Source organism: Schistocerca cancellata, chromosome 1, assembly GCF_023864275.1.
Source record: "Schistocerca cancellata isolate TAMUIC-IGC-003103 chromosome 1, iqSchCanc2.1, whole genome shotgun sequence".
Lineage (NCBI taxonomy): Eukaryota > Metazoa > Arthropoda > Insecta > Orthoptera > Acrididae > Schistocerca > Schistocerca cancellata.
This window is the reverse complement of record NC_064626.1, coordinates 853,873,108-853,892,112: the sequence shown is the minus strand read 5'-3', so window position 1 is coordinate 853,892,112 and position 19,005 is coordinate 853,873,108. Positions and strand designations below refer to the sequence as shown.

The 19,005-nt window shown below is 47.3% G+C and overlaps 1 protein-coding gene across 2 annotated transcripts in view; it reads left to right on the top strand.

The window, feature by feature from the left end:
- LOC126189032 (protein outspread) overlaps positions 1-19,005 on the top strand; it is a 763,892-nt gene that overhangs the window by 585,492 nt on the left and 159,395 nt on the right. For both annotated transcript variants that reach the window (XM_049930867.1, XM_049930878.1), the window contains exon 3: positions 1,711-1,776. In XM_049930867.1, coding sequence (XP_049786824.1) covers positions 1,711-1,776 — 66 coding nt within the window. The remainder of the gene's footprint in view (positions 1-1,710; positions 1,777-19,005) is intronic.

The following is a 19,005-nucleotide window of genomic DNA, read 5'->3' as shown; positions in this document are numbered from 1 at the left end:
CATTTTGTTAATTAAGTTACGTACTCTAATATTTATGTAAAAAATAAAGACTAGTTTTCAGAGCTGAGCTCGTATGTGGACGCTAATGCAGTTACCATGCGACAGAGATGCTGCCTCGAAGCACGTAGGTGACAGGCCTCACCTCTTGCTTGTGTATATGCTGTTAAGTGTGTCGTCACTCTTTGTGTTCTCTATAGATGAAGCATCAAATAGAACGAAAGTGTATTCGGATGCGTACAAAAAAAGTTTTCATATAAATTATGTAGTTTGTAGAATTCGCTCGATCCTAAACTCGCGTAACAAAAGCTATCTGGATGGATTAGGCCTTCGACGAATTAATGAAACAATAACAACTTTATGGCAACTCGTGACTTTGAAATAGCTTGGTTGGTGACCTATGGTCGAGGGCTTCCTATATTTAACGACATCTACGTACAATTATACGTAAAAACTGCTATCGGTAACTGAACGACGGTCAGTTGGCTTTGATGTACAAGTAGTTGCATCAGTAACCTGAGTGGAGAAACCGTGGAATTTTGAAAAAAAAAGTGATATCTTAATCATTTTATGATAATATCAAAAATTTATTTTTAATTAGTTTCTATGACACTAAAAATAAGTTGTAATTATAATAGAATTCGTGAGGATTCCGTAGTATCCAATTTTCCTTGTCTTAGAACTAAAACGGTTCGTTTCCAAAATATTGTCCCACGCTTTAACTTTCTGAAAGTAGCCCTCTTTAGATGAAACTACGCGGAAAAGATATTTTCATGGTAAACAATTCCTAGAGGCCGCGACTTGGCAACTGTGAGTTTTCTTCTTCTTCTTCTGAGAGCGCAGTCAGTGCAGATGACAACGAACTCCCCCCCGTCTCACAGTCTCGTCTGAGGCTTCTCTATTAACGCCACTGATGGCCTGTTTCCCAGGTGTGTGTAGCGTAACTGCCTAGAGCAGATGACTGTAATGAGTCTGTGTATAGCGCAGAGTGGTATATGTGTTGTTGATCACGACGACGACGATAGAGGGGAGAGGGTGAAACTCGCTACAGGCACGGGGCACACGCCGACAGTCTACGAGAGGCGGTGTGAAGGTTTGAGATGCATTACATGACGTTGGGCACAACGTCCGATGTTCGGGAAATTCACGCCACCACCTCTACCCTCCTTGCCGGATAAAATACTATCAGTGGAAATTTCTTCCGTTACTATGATTCGAACCAGCTTCTTCTGAGTGTAGAACCGCCGCACGAGCGTATCAGTGGCCTCTGTTACGGAGACAACCGTAGACTTATTTAATTCATGAAGTCAGAGAATCACACACACACAAATTAATTTGTGTGTGTCTTACGAACTGAAATACGTGACAATCTGTTGTATTCGTCCGGTTGGCATTCGGAAAGGCGACGGTTCAAACCCGCGTCCGGCCAACCTGATTTAGGCTTTCCATGATTTCCCTAAATCGCTTAAAGCAAATGCCGCGTTGGTTCCTTCGAAAGGGCATGGCCGCTTTTCTTCTCCGCCCTTCCCCAATCCGAGCTTGTGCACTGTCACTGACGACCTCTTTGTCGACGGGACGTCCAGCACTAATCTCCTCTTATTCGTTCGGCTAACTGCTTTATTTTATTTCAAACTGTCGTAGGACCTCATGCCTTGACTTATTCGTGTTTGATTGAGTTATCCAGAGACTAAATAACGGATCTGTTTGTTGCAGAGATGGCAGCGCCGCTGGTTCGTGCTGTACGACGACGGGGAGCTCAGCTACTCTGTGGACGAGCACGTGAGTACCAGCAACCACTAGACACTAGCTACTGAACAGTCGTTGTGGAAGTAAAGCGTGCAAAATGAAGATTGTGAAGGCCCATGCTGGATACTAGAAATTACCACTGCCACACAGACAATATACAGTGTGCGCATAAATTATCTTTCCAACTTAAGACTTTAATACCTTCAAAATTACACCGATGAGACAAAAAATTACGACCACCTGCTTAATATATGAAGATGATATCTGTTCTTTCGGATATGACCGAAAGAGCAGATACTACATATAGTCAAGGTTAACCGGTCATTGACCTTCTTCTGTGCTGGATGCACACACATTGCCCGAACTCTTACGGGACTCGGTAAGATTTTCTGCCGCGAGTAATGAGTGTATTGGGTAGGAGCACTACGAATGTAGTGTGTAGACATTAAGTTGGGAATGTGGGTCTCACGGGGAGCGTGCAAGGGATAAATCCCTGCAGTCGCACTACCCTCTGTGCCCTCGCTGGCTCAGATGGATTGAGCGTCTGCCATGTAAGCAGGAGATCCCAGGTTCCAGTCCCGGTCGGGGCACACATTTTCAACTGTCCCCGCTGATGTATATCAACGCCTGTTGACAGCTTAGGGTCTTGATTTAATTATTTCAACCTGTTTAATAGCTTGTTTGTCCATCTTTGGAACGAAAAACATTCTCTGATTCTGCGTATCAGGGATCCGACAGTTTCTTGGTAGGTTTGTGGAGGTATGTGCCATTAGATGTCTATGCGTAGATCATGTAATTCACGGAAATAACGGGCCTCTGATTTGCGTACGCGGTGATGGCGCCGGATAGCCACTCAGATGGGTTCCTGCTGTATTTGAGGTGCTCATTCTACTTTTTTTCCCTTCAAAATTTAACCCCAGGTAGTCAAACATAAATAACCGAGGTAAAGCAGAGAATTTAAGTTACAAAAGTCACTTTCATTAAGGTTTGATATTCTTTGCATTAGATAGATTCAGTTTTTAAAGAACTGTACCCCAGCTCGGATTAGACTTCGACTGGACAGGAACGCGGTGTAACATTTCGAAATAAACCGTTTCAGCAGTCGCCTTGGATGTTTTAGGGATCTACGGAAAACTTCGATGTTAATGACCGTACAGGGCTCTCAACCTCGCTTCTCCCGAATGTGATCCCATAACTACACTCCTGGAAATTGAAATAAGAACACCGTGAATTCATTGTCCCAGGAACGGGAAACTTTATTGACACATTCCTGGGGTCAGATACATCACATGATCACACTGACAGAACCACAGGCACATAGACACAGGCAACAGAGCATGCACAATGTCGGCACTAGTACAGTGTATATCCACCTTTCGCAGCAATGCAGGCTGTTATTCTCCCACGGAGACGATCGTAGAGATGCTGGATGTAGTCCTGTGGAACGGCTTGCCATGCCATTTCCACCTGGCGCCTCAGTTGGACCAGCGTTCGTGCTGGACGTGCAGACCGCGTGAGACGACGCTTCATCCAGTCCCAAACATGCTCAATGGGGGACAGATCCGGAGATCTTGCTGGCCAGGGTAGTTGACTTACACCTTCTAGAGCACGTTGGGTGGCACGGGATACATGCGGACGTGCATTGTCCTGTTGGAACAGCAAGTTCCCTTGCCGGTCTAGGAATGGTAGAACGATGGGTTCGATGACGGTTTGGATGTACCGTGCACTATTCAGTGTCCCCTCGACGATCACCAGTGGTGTACGGCCAGTGTAGGAGATCGCTCCCCACACCACCCACACCATGATGCCGGGTGTTGGCCCTGTGTGCCTCGGTCGTATGCAGTCCTGATTGTGGCGCTCACCTGCACGGCGCCAAACACGCATACGACCATCATTGGCACCAAGGCAGAAGCGACTCTCATCGCTGAAGACGACACGTCTCCATTCGTCCCTCCATTCACGCCTGTCGCGACACCACTGGAGGCGGGCTGCACGATGTTGGGGCGTGAGCGGAAGACGGCCTAACGGTGTGCGGGACCGTAGCCCAGCTTCATGGAGACGGTTGCGAATGGTCCTCGCCGATACCCCAGGAGCAACAGTGTCCCTAATTTGCTGGGAAGTGGCGGTGCGGTCCCCTACGGCACTGCGTAGGATCCTACGGTCTTGGCTTGCATCCGTGCGTCGCTGCGGTCCGGTCCCAGGTCGACTGGCACGTGCACCTTCCGCCGACCACTGGCGACAACATCGATGTACTGTGGAGACCTCACGCCCCACGTGTTGAGCAATTCGGCGGTACGTCCACCCGGCCTCCCGCATGCCCACTGTACGCCCTCGCTCAAAGTCCGTCAGCTGCACATACGGTTCACGTCCACGCTGTCGCGGCATGCTACCAGTGGTAAAGACTGCGATGGAGCTCCGTATGCCACGGCAAACTGGCTGACACTGACGGCGGCGGTGCACAAATGCTGCGCAGCTAGCGCCATTCGACGGCCAACACCGCGGTTCCTGGTGTGTCCGCTGTGCCGTGCGTGTGATCATTGCTTGTACAGCCCTCTCGCAGTGTCCGGAGCAAGTATGGTGGGTCTGACACACCGGTGTCAATGTGTTCTTTTTTCCATTTCCAGGAGTGTATTACAAGAGTCAGTAACTTACCCTTACGCTAAACTGACTCATACATTATCTTACTCTTCTGCATGTTTACACGCAATTCGAAACCACAACTACTATTTTCCGTAAAGGAAGGAACATTTGCACTTAACGTCACGTCGACGAGGTCATTACAGACTGAGAACAAGCCCAGGCTGAAATAACGAAGGGGAAAGAAAAAAACTGCGTCCTTTCAAATGACTCATCCCGACATCATCGACAAAATGAATCTGTGGTCGGATGCGGATTTGAACTGTTGTCCTATCGGATGCGCGTCCAGTATGCTAACAACTGTACCACCTTGCTCGATAACGCTGTTTAGGTGTGTCTCCAGCAGATCAAGTTTTGTCTGAAGCAGAAATTCATAACCGTTGTATGCCGACAGAAAAAAAATATCATGCACAATTAAATCGAAATTTTTTGCTTAGAACTGAAAATGCCATACGGATTTTGGAACATCAAAACACAGCATTACTTCACTAGACACATCATCTGTCGCTGCGAGCACTACCTTCCAAACCATCGCTAAGTGGACTCGAGAACGTAGTAAGTTAGAATCGGTCCTGCAAGCGCATCAGACTGCAAGATTTCGCAAGTTGAACTGTTTACTCCTGCAGTACATTTATTTACCAGCTGTATCCGATTAGTTTTCATTGTGTGAAATACTGGGTGACCATAAATTATGTTTACAACTTCAGACTTTAAAAACTTCAAAACTACAGTACACGTTAACAAATGGTTTACAATAAGTGATAAGTCGAAGTTATTTTTACTTTGTAGGTATAGTGCACAATGTCTTGCATACGTGGTTAGAACTATGCCTCCACAAGGCGCAGCAGATCTGGCACTAAAACGTAAGGACAAATCTCAGCGCGATCTGTTTGCAATGGAAGTGCTGGTCAAGCCTGACGGAAACAATCAGTTTTCGGAAAAGATTTGTTTCTGCGATGAGGCAACGTTTCATGTATCCGTCAAACTGAATAGTTATGACGTATGTATATGGGATTCACAGCATTCTCATGTTAAACGTAAAATGGAAAGAGACAATTCAAAGGTCGATACCTGGTGCGGATTGACGCACAATCGACACATGGGTCCATTCTTTTCCTCGAGCCTGCAGTCAACGGTGATATTTATCTGGACATGTTACAAGATTTTCCTGTGCCACAATTGGAACACCCGCAACCCTATGTATTCCAGCAATGTGTGACACCGCCCCACTGATCCCTAAATGTCCGCCCATTTATACACTCCTGGAAATTGAAATAAGAACACCGTGAATTCATTGTCCCAGGAACGGGAAACTTTATTGACACATTCCTGGGATCAGATACATCACATGATCACACTGACAGAACCACAGGCACATAGACACAGGCAACAGAGCATGCACAATGTCGGCACTAGTACAGTGTATATCCACCTTTCGCAGCAATGCAGGCTGCTATTCTCCCATGGAGACGATCGTAGAGATGCTGGATGTAGTCCTGTGGAACGGCTTGCCATGCCATTTCCACCTGGCGCCTCAGTTGGACCAGCGTTCGTGCTGGACGTGCAGACCGCGTGAGACGACGCTTCATCCAGTCCCAAACATGCTCAATGGGGGACAGATCCGGAGATCTTGCTGGCCAGGGTAGTTGACTTACACCTTCTAGAGCACGTTGGGTGGCACGGGATACATGCGGACGTGCATTGTCCTGTTGGAACAGCAAGTTCCCTTGCCGGTCTAGGAATGGTAGAACGATGGGTTCGATGACGGTTTGGATGTACCGTGCACTATTCAGTGTCCCCTCGACGATCACCAGTGGTGTACGGCCAGTGTAGGAGATCGCTCCCCACACCACCCACACCATGATGCCGGGTGTTGGCCCTGTGTGCCTCGGTCGTATGCAGTCCTGATTGTGGCGCTCACCTGCACGGCGCCAAACACGCATACGACCATCATTGGCACCAAGGCAGAAGCGACTCTCATCGCTGAAGACGACACGTCTCCATTCGTCCCTCCATTCACGCCTGTCGCGACACCACTGGAGGCGGGCTGCACGATGTTGGGGCGTGAGCGGAAGACGGCCTAACGGTGTGCGGGACCGTAGCCCAGCTTCATGGAGACGGTTGCGAATGGTCCTCGCCGATACCCCAGGAGCAACAGTGTCCCTAATTTGCTGGGAAGTGGCGGTGCGGTCCCCTACGGCACTGCGTAGGATCCTACGGTCTTGGCGTGCATCCGTGCGTCGCTGCGGTCCGGTCCCAGGTCGACTGGCACGTGCACCTTCCGCCGACCACTGGCGACAACATCGATGTACTGTGGAGACCTCACGCCCCACGTGTTGAGCAATTCGGCGGTACGTCCACCCGGCCTCCCGCATGCCCACTGTACGCCCTCGCTCAAAGTCCGTCAGCTGCACATACGGTTCACGTCCACGCTGTCGCGGCATGCTACCAGTGGTAAAGACTGCGATGGAGCTCCGTATGCCACGGCAAACTGGCTGACACTGACGGCGGCGGTGCACAAATGCTGCGCAGCTAGCGCCATTCGACGGCCAACACCGCGGTTCCTGGTGTGTCCGCTGTGCCGTGCGTGTGATCATTGCTTGTACAGCCCTCTCGCAGTGTCCGGAGCAAGTATGGTGGGTCTGACACACCGGTGTCAATGTGTTCTTTTTTCCATTTCCAGGAGTGTAGATGGAAAGTTTCCGGATTGGACGAGATGGTCCAATTCGATGGTCGCCACGATCCCCTGACCTCACACCACTAGACTTCTTCCTGTGGGGTTTTGTAAGGGATCCGGTGTACCGAACCAAGGTTAGAGACCTACATAACTTTAAGAAAACATTTTCAATGCATTTGAACATGCCACCGTGGAGATCTTGAATCGTACGTGGAAAGATATGTAATTCCGACTAAACGTTATCCATGCCACCAACGGTGCTCACATTTATGTGTATGAATGAGGAAGCAAAACTTCGTGAGTTATCTTATGACATGCTGAAAACCATTTGTTAATATTTAGTATATACTGATCACCCAAAACGTTATGAGCACTGCCCACCGCTACGTTGGATGCCACCCGGTGCATTGGAGGCACTGATGAAATAACAAAAGTATGTAAACGGAGCAGACGCGGAAGGGTGGATCACCCTAGATAAGATAAGGACTACAAATGGGGATATCCACTGAGATAAGCGATTTTGACAACGGGCAGATTATTATTACGCAAGGCCTGTGAACGAACATCTCGAAAATGACGAAGCTGGTCGAATGTACACGTGCTACTGTCGTGGGACTCTACGGAAAGAGGTAGGAGGACAGTGAAACTACAACTAGGCGCTAAATGGTTGGACGTCCACGACTCTTCATAGAACGTGGGGCTCGGAGGCTTGTCTGCTCTGTACTGTAGGATAGATGTTGAACTGTGCCATCTTTTCCGAAAGAGAACAGTGCTGGAGCACGCACAATTGTTTCGGAGCACACCATTCATCGTACACTATTGAACATGGAGCTCCACGTCAGACCATCCCCATGTGTTCACACGATGACCCAATGACATTGTTTATTACGATTACAGTAGTCACGGGACTACCAGGATTCGACTGTTGATCAATGGAAATGTACCGGCTCCTCGGATAACTCAAATTTTTGCTACAGTAGGTCGATAGCAGTCCCCACATACGCCGTCATCAAGGTGAACGGCGGCTCGAAACGGGCTGCGCGCGGTGGCGGAAACAATTTTATGCTATGGGAGACATTCTCCTGCGTCTGCATGGGACCTGTGGTAGTAATCAAAGACACCACGCCACCTGCGGACAACATGCATCCCTTCATGCTTGATGTCTTTCCCGACGGCTGCTTTCAGCAGCATAATTGCCCGTTTCTCGAAGCCAGAACCATGCTACAATGGTCTGAGAAGGTTACAGTGAACTAACGTTGATACCTCAACGACCAAATTCGCCTGATTTAAATCCTGCATGTACGGAGATATACAGAAAGTCTTTCGTTGCTCTGCCTATATCTACACATACATTCCGCGAGCCACCTTATGGTGTCTTTTCCCATTCCAAATCGCGCGTGCGAAGAACAATCGTAGGAAAGACCTCCACATTGGCCCTAACTACTTTGATTTTTTTTTCATCTTGATCATTCCGCGAAACGTACGTGAGAGGGCATAATATGTTGCCCGACTATTCCTGGGAAGCAGGCTCTCCGCAAACGAATAAAGCAGTGCAGCTAGCGGCCAATATTGGTGTCAAATATCCCACACTTACACTGTACAGGAGTCATCAGTTTCAGCAAAAAATTGTAGTAAACATGTAGTATGTTACGATATTAAGTCTAACTTTCCTATATGAAGATTAGTTTCTTACACATATTCTTCCGGAAAATTAAGTTTATTCTCGCTGTCGGAGTACGTAATGCCTTGCGGGAGTGAAAAATAAACTCACATTATTTCCTCCGGTAGACACAGTCACGCAACAAGCAAAAACGGCGGAAGCGCAGCTACAGGGCACAGGTCGAGGAAGCCACCGACTTCGTTTTGTGCACACACGAACAGGTAGTATCACGTACACTGGGCTTCGGCTTCCACATTTTTGTCTGAGACATTTTGTCCAAGAATTAAATTAAAAATAGTTCCCATCCTCTTGTTCTGACCAAGGATTCTCAGGTGGTTTCCGTTGCTTCTAAGGCAACTGCTGGAACTGAAAATCCCCTCCCAAATGTTCCCAATTGGGAGTCCCTCTGCCGCACTACCAGCTGAAGATGTCTTGTATTTGACAGGAAAGTCCCTGATTCATCATGGGTCATTACGGGAATAGGTTCCTCTGACTGGAGAATGAAAGTATATAAAAGTGCTTCCTCCTCAGTATGTGAAATATTTTTGTAGCACGTCGTCAAAAGGGTCAGTTGCATAGGCGAACTAGCACTCATTGTATATTAAAATTTTATTCTGATATCTGAGTTTAAAATGTAACACTTCTTGTTCATCCCCAGGGAAGCTTTGTCAGCATAAAAAAGTCAAACTTCACAGTTTTTGTGGTAAGACATTGTTATATAATTGCGAACGACGTGAATGTCAAATTGCTTGCTTGCTGTCTACCGTAATGCCTATTCTACTCCGCGGATGCGGCATCTCAAAATAACTTCGAACAGGAAGCTGGGTGAAATGTGAGCAGATGAACATTGGCTCCAATAAAGATTGTTCGTGGAGATCATTGTTCAAATCAACTTAGGTGATGCTGAATGAAATGTTTAAATTAAACAGTTAGTGAAAACAAATCGATTATAGAGAGTGTGTGCAATCATTGACGTAATCGTAGGGACAGGCATAGGCCTCCACAAGGGAGGAGAAGATGGGGCAATGGCAGCTCTTTTTCTCTCTGCCCCCGGTCACCCCCTAGGAACCCCCAGCCCCTCCTCCACTGCCTACAATCTGGAGTACACAGTTATTGAATTAATTGATTTTTTCCCCTCGTACTGGAGGTCCGAGTACTCCCTCGGCATGGGTGTATGTGTTGTTGTTGTTAGCATACGTTAGTTTCAGTACTGTGTAAGTCTAGGTACCGATGACCTAAGCAGTTTGGTCCATTAGGAGCACACACACACACACACACACACACACACACACGACTTTCCCGTAGGTTTTTGGTAGAATATTTGATAACACGACGCTACTGTAATATTCCACAATATTATTTTTTCGAAGGTACAGGAAGTCGGATGCTAAGACGAGCTGCTTTAAAGGAAGGCACAGTTACAAAGTACAACGTCAAGTCTTACGTAACAACCACACTTGGAGGAAGAAGTACTTTCTTAAAATAATGCAAATTAATAAACATACGTCCATTTGTCCTAGCTTAGTACTGAATGATCAGTCAATGTTGCTTCAGTGGCCACTTCTAACTGCAAATACCGCTAATAATCCGATCCAGACCACTTTGTAAAGTACCCCTCCTACTCAGACGCTCCATTTTCCTTTGTTTCAGTTACTGTAGTTTCACTTACCTTGTTAAAATTTTACTTTTCGTAATTGCTGTTGTTTCAGTTACCTGTTTACTGTCACTTGTAATATTCTTCTTGTTTGAAATAAGGTATTACGGACGAGATTATCTTGTTCAGTCACCCTCTTGGAACATTCCAGCGAAGCTTACTAAGAATTGTTCAACTTATTTTCAATTTCAGAAAAATTGTTGTAATTTTGTCATGTAGTGCATTATTTAATTTGTCACATCCTTTTTAAGGTAAATAGTTTTACGTAGTATTTTTACTGAAATTTTCCTCAAGTTTTGGTCCTAAATCAAATTCAATAATTGTCTGCTATGGAAACCAACTGAGATACTTTGTAAATGCACTGGTAGAAACCTTTGATCACACAAAAATTTCGCAATCACATCTGTTCATCTTCTTACCTTGGGATGACGTTGTTGTTGTGCTCTTCAGCCCAGAGACTGGTTTGATGCAGCTCTCCATGCTACTCTTTCCTGTGCAAGCTTCTTCATCTCCCAGTGCCTACTGCAACCTACATCCTTCTGAATCTGTTTAGTATATTCATCACTTGGTCTCCCTCTACGATTTTTACCCTGCACGCTGCCCTTCAATACTAAATTGATGATCCTTTCATGCCTCAAAACATGTCCTACCAAACGATCCCTTCTTCTAGTCAAGTTGTGCCACAAACTTCTCTTCTCCCCAATTCTATTCAATACCTCGTCATTAGTTATGTGATCTACCCATCTAATCTTCAGCGTTCTTCTGTAGCACCACATTTCGATAGCTTCTATTCTCTTCTTGTCCAAACTATTTACCGTCCACATTTCGCTTCCATACATGGCTACAGTCCATACAAATACTTTCAGAAACGACTTGCTGACACTTAAATCTATACTCGATGTTAACAAAATTCTCTCCTTCAGAAACACTTTCCTTGCCATTGCCAGTCATAACCTCTCCACTTCGACCATCATGAGTTATTTTGCTCCCCAAATAGCAAAACTCATTTACTACTTTAAGCTTCTCATTTCCTAATCTAATCCGCCCGGCTGCATCACCCGATTTAATTCGACTACATTCCATTATCCTCGTTTTGATTTTGTTGATGTTCATCTTATATCCTCCTTCCAAGACACTATCCATTCCGTTCAAGCGCTCTTCCAAGTCCTTTGCTGTCTCTGACAGAATTACAATGTCATCGGCGAACCTCAAAGTTTTTTATTTCTTCTCCATGGATTTTAATTCCTACTCCGAATTTTTCTTTTGTTTCCTTTACTGCTTGCTCAATATTCAGATTGAATAACATCGGAGATAGGCTACAACCCTGTCTCACTCCCTTCCCAACCACTGATTCCCTTTCATGCCCCTCGACTCTTTATAACTGCCATCTGGTTTCTGTACAAATTGTAAATAGCCTTTCGCTCCCTGTATTTTACCCCTGCCACCTTCAGAATTTGAAAGAGAGTATTCCAATCAACATTGTCAAAAGCTTTCTCTCTGGGATGACGTAACAGCCGAAACCGGAATGTAAAACAATAAATATTGTAGTGTGTTATACCATTTTCGTGTGGTTTTTTTGAGGCATATTTTGCAGATTTCTGTTGCAGAACTGATTTATCGCAATTCCACACACAAACACAAAAAATATCTCACGTTTAGCCAAGTGTAGCATTATGTGGCTTGTGGCATGACACGTCCGAAATTGACCAACTCATTTATATAAACGACAATTTCAGAACCTGTCCCCCTTCCGACCTAAATAAATTTCTGTCGATACCCATGCTAATAGCGTATCATACGCTGGTGTACCGTTGGCGCCGTAGACGAACAGTACGGAAGCAACAGCCACGTCCAGGCCTTCGTGTCGTTAATAAATTTGAGCGCTGCCGGGCGAAGGGGGGGGGGGGGGGGGGCGGGTAGTTCATGGGGGCGAATCACGAACGGCATAATAGAGGGTCGTAAATTAGATGCACGCTGGCGGTGAGCGCGTCATGGATCCGCTAGTCCCTGGGCCGTTACTGGCCGTGTAAGAGTCCACGAGAGCCAGACAGCCCGCGGCGGACTCCGTGCGCCGCCGAGAAAGCGATCTGATACAGGCTGGGGCGTTCCTTTTCACCTGAAACGGCCGCGCCAACGTACTTCAGCTTTCTTCCTCTGTCTAATGAGGCAACATCCGCGCCGAAAACGTCATTCCTGTGGATCGTCCGCTACAGGAATCGCGCCTTTCGCCCCCACTCGGCAGAGGCCCGAAACCGCAGCTTGTCCTGCGGTCGCTCTGTTTACTGCTAAACAAGAGAAGGCGCTCCTATTTGGCACCAGCAGCGGGGAAAAAGTCGCCATTGTCCTCCTCGAAGAAAGCGCGGCGCTGCTGAAACGGGTACACTGTTCTGTGGTGAACAGATAACCGGTCGACCAAGCAGTAACGAAGTTTTCTTCTACTGTTTTTGTTGCGTTTGAATCACCATTGTCATTACATTGTTCTCAATAAATTTCACATTGGCTTCACAAGTGTTAGGATATCACCGACCGGATGGCACAGGTGGTCTCCAATAATACTCTGTTTCTTGCTAAGGACATTCCAGTATATACATTGACCTTCGCTGTAGACGCGTTGTTCCAGATCGTCCACTCACTGGCGACTGGGCAGCAGGTAGTCTCTGCGAAGTGTTGAAATGTGAGATAGTGGAGCCCATAGAATAATCAATAAATGACGATATTCGCTACTGCGAACCCACGACCAAATGGATATATAAATAAGCAGCAGCACCTGATAGAATTCACAGGTTCATAGGGTGAAAGGCATTCGATTTTGGGGAGCTGGCCAAATGTCTGGCAATCACATGACATTTTCTATTTCATCTTCCTAACGGCTGTCGTTCCCGTTCAACAGAAAGGCTGCCACAACGAATGATGCGTACGTGTCGGTTTATCTAGCCTCTTCTGATATATGTACGGTATTGAAATGGACAAGACAGTTTTTCTCTCAGAGTAATACACGGACCTACTTGAAGCATCAAAATTTCAGTGTCAGCTCCCGTTGTTTATTTTATTTTATTTTTATTTTTTTTTTCGTCAGCCGATTCTCATCCTCTCCACTTTCCCTAATAGATTTTCTCAGACTTAGCTTTCTTCATAGTACCGAAATACACTGTACTTATTCGGATGAACCCAAGACAAAGGCAACCCCTATGAGATTTTTGCATGTCCCCTCCAATTGTTAAACGTGCCTGTGTGCTCGAAATACCTAAGATGATGGAAGATCTTTTTGATGTCGTCGGTGGCACCTACTATGCGTTAAGAGTGATTCTGTCAGACGTCAGTTCAGAATGGAGTGTGTGAACTGGTGACAAATTACGTGAGCGAAAAACACACTTCTTTGATATTATGCTAAAGATTCTCAAAGTTTCCACAAATATCAAGGGTTACTCTGAACAAAAAAATCTGATTCAGGGCTGGTTCTCTTAGTGTGTGTGTGTGTGTGTGTGTGTGTGTGTGTGTGTGTGTGTGTGTGTGTGCGTGCGCGAGAGAGAGAGAGAGAGAGAGAGAGAGAGAGAGAGAGAGAGGCGCGCGTTATTTTATGGCAGCATCTTTGTTGTGGTAGCTGAACAAGGGTTGAGACTTTCAAAGTAGAGTGTACGGTGGCACCATTGTGTTAGATCTGGTGCCTTTGGAGCAGGATCTGTTCAGGGAAACAAACTGAGCGAAGTTTATTACACTGGGGATGAACCGTGTTTCCCTGGAAGCTAGTGTAATTTTGGTGTGGCTTTTTGACACACATCTTTAGATCGATATCCTGAAACTTTTTCTTCGGCGTGTTTTGCGACGCCGTTGCAAAAAGAACCAGTTTAAAAAATCTTATTAGCTGTATGTATTTCCAGTCCAGATCCAGTCGTGACTGGATCTAGGAATTTATCTGAATGCAAACGGATTGCTACAGAGCAGTGACTAATTATGACTTTTTAACCTTAGCGACACATTTAAAGCTATTTGACGTATACAGCAGGGCAGAGGACTCATCTGCGTCCACCAGTTAACAGCAGTATGGCGGGGATGGAGGAGCTAGATTAGGTGGACGGTAATTGGTGCAGATGTTGTCGTGCAAGTGAAATTAGTTCGCTCTCAACTAAGGTGGTGAAATAATTTATCCCTTGCAAGGCAATGCAGCTTTTTTGCCCTACTTGCAGGAGAGATTTTTGCCGTGTAGTTTTACTGATAATGATCATATCTTGCAAGCAATAAGGTAGCTCCTCCCTACTGCCGTTACTGGCCCCAATAATAAGATAAATTTGTCAAATGGCTCTGGGCACTATGGGACTTAACTGCTGTGGTCATCAGTCCCCTAGAACTTAGAACTACTTAAATGTAACTAACCTGAAGACATCTCACACATCCATGACGGAGGCAGGATTCGAACCTGCGACCGTAGCGGTCACGCGGTTCTAGACTGCAGCGCCTAGAACCGCACGGCCACTCCGACCGGCAAAATTTGTCAGTGAAAAAGAGAATACAGTTGCAGCACATTACTCTGCTGCAGAAAGACCCCCAGAAGTCTCTTCAGGAAGGGCCACACCGGAGTGAAAATGATGTCGTATTACACGATGGAGAAAATGACAGTAAAAATGGAAATGAGCGTATGGCGTCAGTGGCCGGGAGTTCGCAGACGGGAAGTTCGGCCGCCAAGTGCAGGGCTTATTGAGTGTGACGTCGCATTAGGCGACCTGCGCGTCGACAGTGGGGAAGAAATGATGATGATGATGATTATGATGACGACAGGACAACACCAGTGCCTGAGGGGAGAAAACATCCCGCCCCAGCCAGGAATCGAACCCGGGACCCCGTGCGTGGCAGTCCAACGCGCTGACCCTTTTTTTTTCTTTTTTCTTTTTGTCATTTTGTTCGATATAGTTCGTTGCGATTGGTCTAGGCGGACGTCACTAGACATCCGTTCAAGCTGATCGTTGATTCCTTTACTCAGTTTTTTTATTATTGTTCTTATTACAGAGGGCAAGCAGCCATCTGACCGAACACGCTGAGCTATCGTGGCGGCTTTGTGTGGGGCGGACACAATGACTGTACTACTTAACTTACGGAAGCTACTCATATGTCGGTGCACCGGCAGCGGTGGAGAGACGGACCGCGAGCTGTCACGTAACTCGAGGACTGCGAAAAACTGAGAGAGAACAACTCGTGTTTGAATTTTTCCGTTGATTTAGGTCCCTATCACCTGACTCAGAGACCAACACAAGCAGGGGTGACTTGAAAGAACCGCGCCCGACTCACCTCTTGCCAAGATAACGGCGAACATCCTCTAAAATCTACTGCTCGCAAAATGTGACCAAGTAAGGTTCGAATGGCTCTGAGCACTATGGGACTTAACTGCTGAGGTCATCAGTCCCTTAGAACTTAGAACTACTTAAACCTAATTAACCTAAGGACAACACACACATCCATGCCCAAGGCAGGATTCGAACCTGCGACCGTAGCTATCGCGCGGCTCCAGACTGTAGCGCCTAGAACCGTTCGGCCACTCCGGCCGGCTGACCAAGTAAGGCTGAAGGATATCGGGACTGTACTGTGTGTCTCGGCCTAACGGCCAAACTTGCCGTCCTTTTCACTGCCCGAAGGTATACGAGACAGCTTTCCCATCTTTGTTTGCAGCATTTCGTACTCAGATACACTCTTGGAAATTGAAATAAGAACACCGTGAATTCATTGTCCCAGGAAGGGGAAACTTTATTGACACATTCCTGGGGTCAGATACATCACATGATCACACTGACAGAACCACAGGCACATAGACACAGGCAACAGAGCATGCACAATGTCGGCACTAGTACAGTGTATATCCACCTTTCGCAGCAATGCAGGCTGCTATTCTCCCATGGAGACGATCGTAGAGATGCTGGATGTAGTCCTGTGGAACGGCTTGCCATGCCATTTCCACCTGGCGCCTCACTTGGACCAGCGTTCGTGCTGGACGTGCAGACCGCGTGAGACGACGCTTCATCCAGTCCCAAACATGCTCAATGGGGGACAGATCCGGAGATCTTGCTGGCCAGGGTAGTTGACTTACACCTTCTAGAGCACGTTGGGTGGCACGGGATACATGCGGACGTGCATTGTCCTGTTGGAACAGCAAGTTCCCTTGCCGGTCTAGAAATGGTAGAAAGATGGGTTCGATGACGGTTTGGATGTACCGTGCACTATTCAGTGTCCCCTCGACGATCAACAGTGGTGTACGGCCAGTGTAGGAGATCGCTCCCCACACCATGATGCCGGGTGTTGGCCCTGTGTGCCTCGGTCGTATGCAGTCCTGATTGTGGCGCTCACCTGCACGGCGCCAAACACGCATACGACCATCATTGGCACCGAGGCAGAAGCGACTCTCATCGCTGAAGACGACACGTCTCCATTCGTCCCTCCATTCACGCCTGTCGCGACACCACTGGAGGCGGGCTGCACGATGTTGGGGCGTGAGCGGAAGACGGCCTAACGGTGTGCGGGACCGTAGCCCAGCTTCATGGAGACGGTTGCGAATGGTCCTCGCCGATACCCCAGGAGCAACAGTGTCCCTAATTTGCTGGGAAGTGGCGGTGCGGTCCCCTACGGCACTGCGTAGGATCCTACGGTCTTGGCGTGCATCCGTGCGTCGCTGCGGTCCGGTCCCAGGTCGACGGGCACGTGCACCTTCCGCCGACCACTGGCGACAACATCGATGTACTGTGGAGACCTCACGCTCCACGTGTTGAGCAATTCGGCGGTACGTCCACCCGGCCTCCCGCATGCCCACTATACGCCCTCGCTCAAAGTCCGTCAACTGCACATACGGTTCACGTCCACGCTGTCGCGGCATGCTACCAGTGTTAAAGACTGCGATGGAGCTCCGTATGCCACGGCAAACTGGCTGACACTGACGGCGGCGGTGCACAAATGCTGCGCAGCTAGCGCCATTCGACGGCCAACACCGCGGTTCCTGGTGTGTCCGCTGTGCCGTGCGTGTGATCATTGCTTGTACAGCCCTCTCGCAGTGTCCGGAGCAAGTATGGTGGGTCTGACACACCGGTGTCAATGTGTTCTTTTTTCCATTTCCAGGAGTGTAAATGCATTGAAGGTATCAGTGGCGTACTGATGTGGCCAGTTGCTGTGGCGATTTACAATTAATGTAATTGGAATTAGTTTTGATATTTAGGCTTTAACCTTTCGAAGAGAGGGCTGCAGCTGCTATTTCGCACCCCCTACTTTGGGGACTTTTCCCAGCCGGTACGTTGTCACGTGTGGCACGAATGCCTGTCAGCCCTTCGGCCCTCTTTTGACGGGTGCCCCGCTGCGAACGGCGCAGCGCAGTTGCTCCTGAGCGCTGGAAGCCCCTTGCCAGGAGAGAAGCCCGCGCTGGCACTGCAAGCCCGCCAAGTGCCGCCTCGGGCTCCCCACTCGCTGCGAGTGGTCGCCGCCGCCGTCGCCGTCGTTTCTCTAAGAGGCTTAATGTCGCCGTCCGCTGAGGGTTCTCGGGACGCTCCGACAGGCCCACCGCTGTCGACTACGCACTGTGCAGTGGATATTGAGAGGAGAATAGTCGCCGTCACCACGCCAGTGGCCAAGCACGGATTAGGACTACTGTGACACTTTCAACCAGTTTCGCGAGATACGACGCATTGCTGTGTTGGGCGCATAAGACCTGGCTGTCACGGAGTCTGCAGCACCTTCGTACAGAAAAGAACCTTTATTTTTATCCCAGGAGAAACCATTTTGTGATTTCAACACCCTTAATTCATACAAGTACCGGATGTGTTTGCATATGAAATGGAATGATGACATAAGCTCAGTCGTAGATGAAGCGACAGACTCCCGTTCATTAGCAGAATGCTGGGAAAATACAGTCAGTCTACAAAGGAGACTGCCATCAAAACATTTGTGCGTCTCATATTACAAAATTGATCCATACCAGAGAGATTTAAACTGTTCAAAGGGATGCAGCACGAATGGTCACACGTCTGTTTGATTCGCGATAGAGAGTAGAAGGAAAAAGAATTACTGAATTGGAAGACAGTTGTAGGTACACGCCAGCTCCTACGAGAGTCTTCCTAGGAAGTTTCATGAACTAGTTTAAGGTGAATAATTTCTATAAATATGGCAGAGACGCCCATGCGCAGTTGGGATGAGAAGAAACCCTAGCATGTGACACAGTGGGCAGTACACCCTGTATCGACCTCACAGCAGTTTGCAAAGTACATACACAGATCTAGATCAGGGGTTCCCAAACATTTACGCTGACGGAGCACTTTGAGAATCATGGCACTTTGACAGAATACCTTGTTTATCTTGAAGGTTAACAAAATTCTAAAAAAAGAGAAAAACTTGTTTTACGCAGGGATTACTTCAACTTTAAATCATAACAAGTAACGCAACAATCATAAAAAATTTAAAAAGTTATTAATATCATCAAAATGCCTAACAAAAACGTTTATTAATAGTTTTTCGCGGAGCACTTAATCATTTCTCGCAGAACACTAGTGTAACGCGGAACGCAGTTTTGGAAATTGTGATTTTGATCACATTGTGTTTCATATGCTTTGATCACTTCTAGAGACGTGACCACTGGTATAGCACATCGGATTGAGGGCGGTGTGGAGTTTA